At 42.7% G+C, this 910-nt stretch overlaps 1 protein-coding gene across 1 annotated transcript in view; it reads left to right on the top strand.

The window, feature by feature from the left end:
* The window catches only part of LOC131890560 (glycine receptor subunit alpha-4-like), a gene marked incomplete in the record, with an annotated part of 12,631 nt that overhangs the window by 4,535 nt on the left and 7,186 nt on the right, over positions 1–910 (top strand). Inside the window, 1 exon segment of the mRNA XM_059239929.1 lies at positions 485–708. Within this exon segment, the coding sequence (XP_059095912.1) occupies positions 485–708 (224 nt within the window).

Here is a 910-nt window from a genome sequence, read left to right as displayed (position 1 = left end):
CTTGTATTTTCGGTCCAATATCCAAGGCCTCGCGTACAGTTAGTTTTATGTGGGACATCCCATGAAAAAATGCATAATATGCCTTTTCCCTCGGAATTGGCCTATGGACTCAGTTTGGGTCCAATATTTTCTGGATCAATTCGGTCCATGTGAAGAATCTTTGCACCCTTTTCTTTCTGCCACTCAACACTTGAACAGAGTTCTCTATGGGATAGTTGGAAAAATATTGGGCGCTTAAGTCTGCCTTTTTCCCGAGCTGATTGCAAATCTAGCTGTGGATGTGAAATCTGATTGAAATGCTGATTGCGCACATCCATTCTTAGTTAACGAATCCAATGCATTTCATTGAGGATGACTCCAACCTTTCCCATCGTTTCTCCAGCCTCCATGGTTGAAGAATACACCTTGTAACTTCTGAGCACATATATAAGCCTAATGACAAGTACCAAGGATGAAAAGTGAGCATGTTCCCAATTCCAAATAGGACTATGTAACGGACACGTATCTTCGACAAAAATGGTGGGATCCTAGATTGTCGCATCCCGAGCTGAAATCTCCGATGGATCTGGCGGATCCCAAATTAGTACAAGCAATCTGGAAGCCAGAGGTCTTCTTTCCGAACGCCAAAGAGGCCAATTTTCAGTTTGTGACCGTGCCCAATCTCCTCATCCGGATTCATCCCAACGGAGAAATACTCTACATTCTCAGGTAAGCCGGCTCTTGTTTTGGCTTGCTTTTCAACGGGCTTCTTTTCTAAAGATAGCGGAGGAAAACCTGATGCTATTGTGAAAGAATCAGGGAATACAAAGAAGAGTGGGCACTTGAGTCTTGACCTCAATGGTTGGTATTGAAGTGAAAATAGCAGAACGTATACTTGATGCATGATTTTTTAGCTGATTTTGTAGTCTAG

The sequence above is a fragment of the Tigriopus californicus genome, chromosome 11 (genome assembly GCF_007210705.1).
Source record: "Tigriopus californicus strain San Diego chromosome 11, Tcal_SD_v2.1, whole genome shotgun sequence".
NCBI classification, from domain to species: domain Eukaryota; kingdom Metazoa; phylum Arthropoda; class Copepoda; order Harpacticoida; family Harpacticidae; genus Tigriopus; species Tigriopus californicus.
This window is presented reverse-complemented; position numbering and strand designations above follow the sequence as displayed.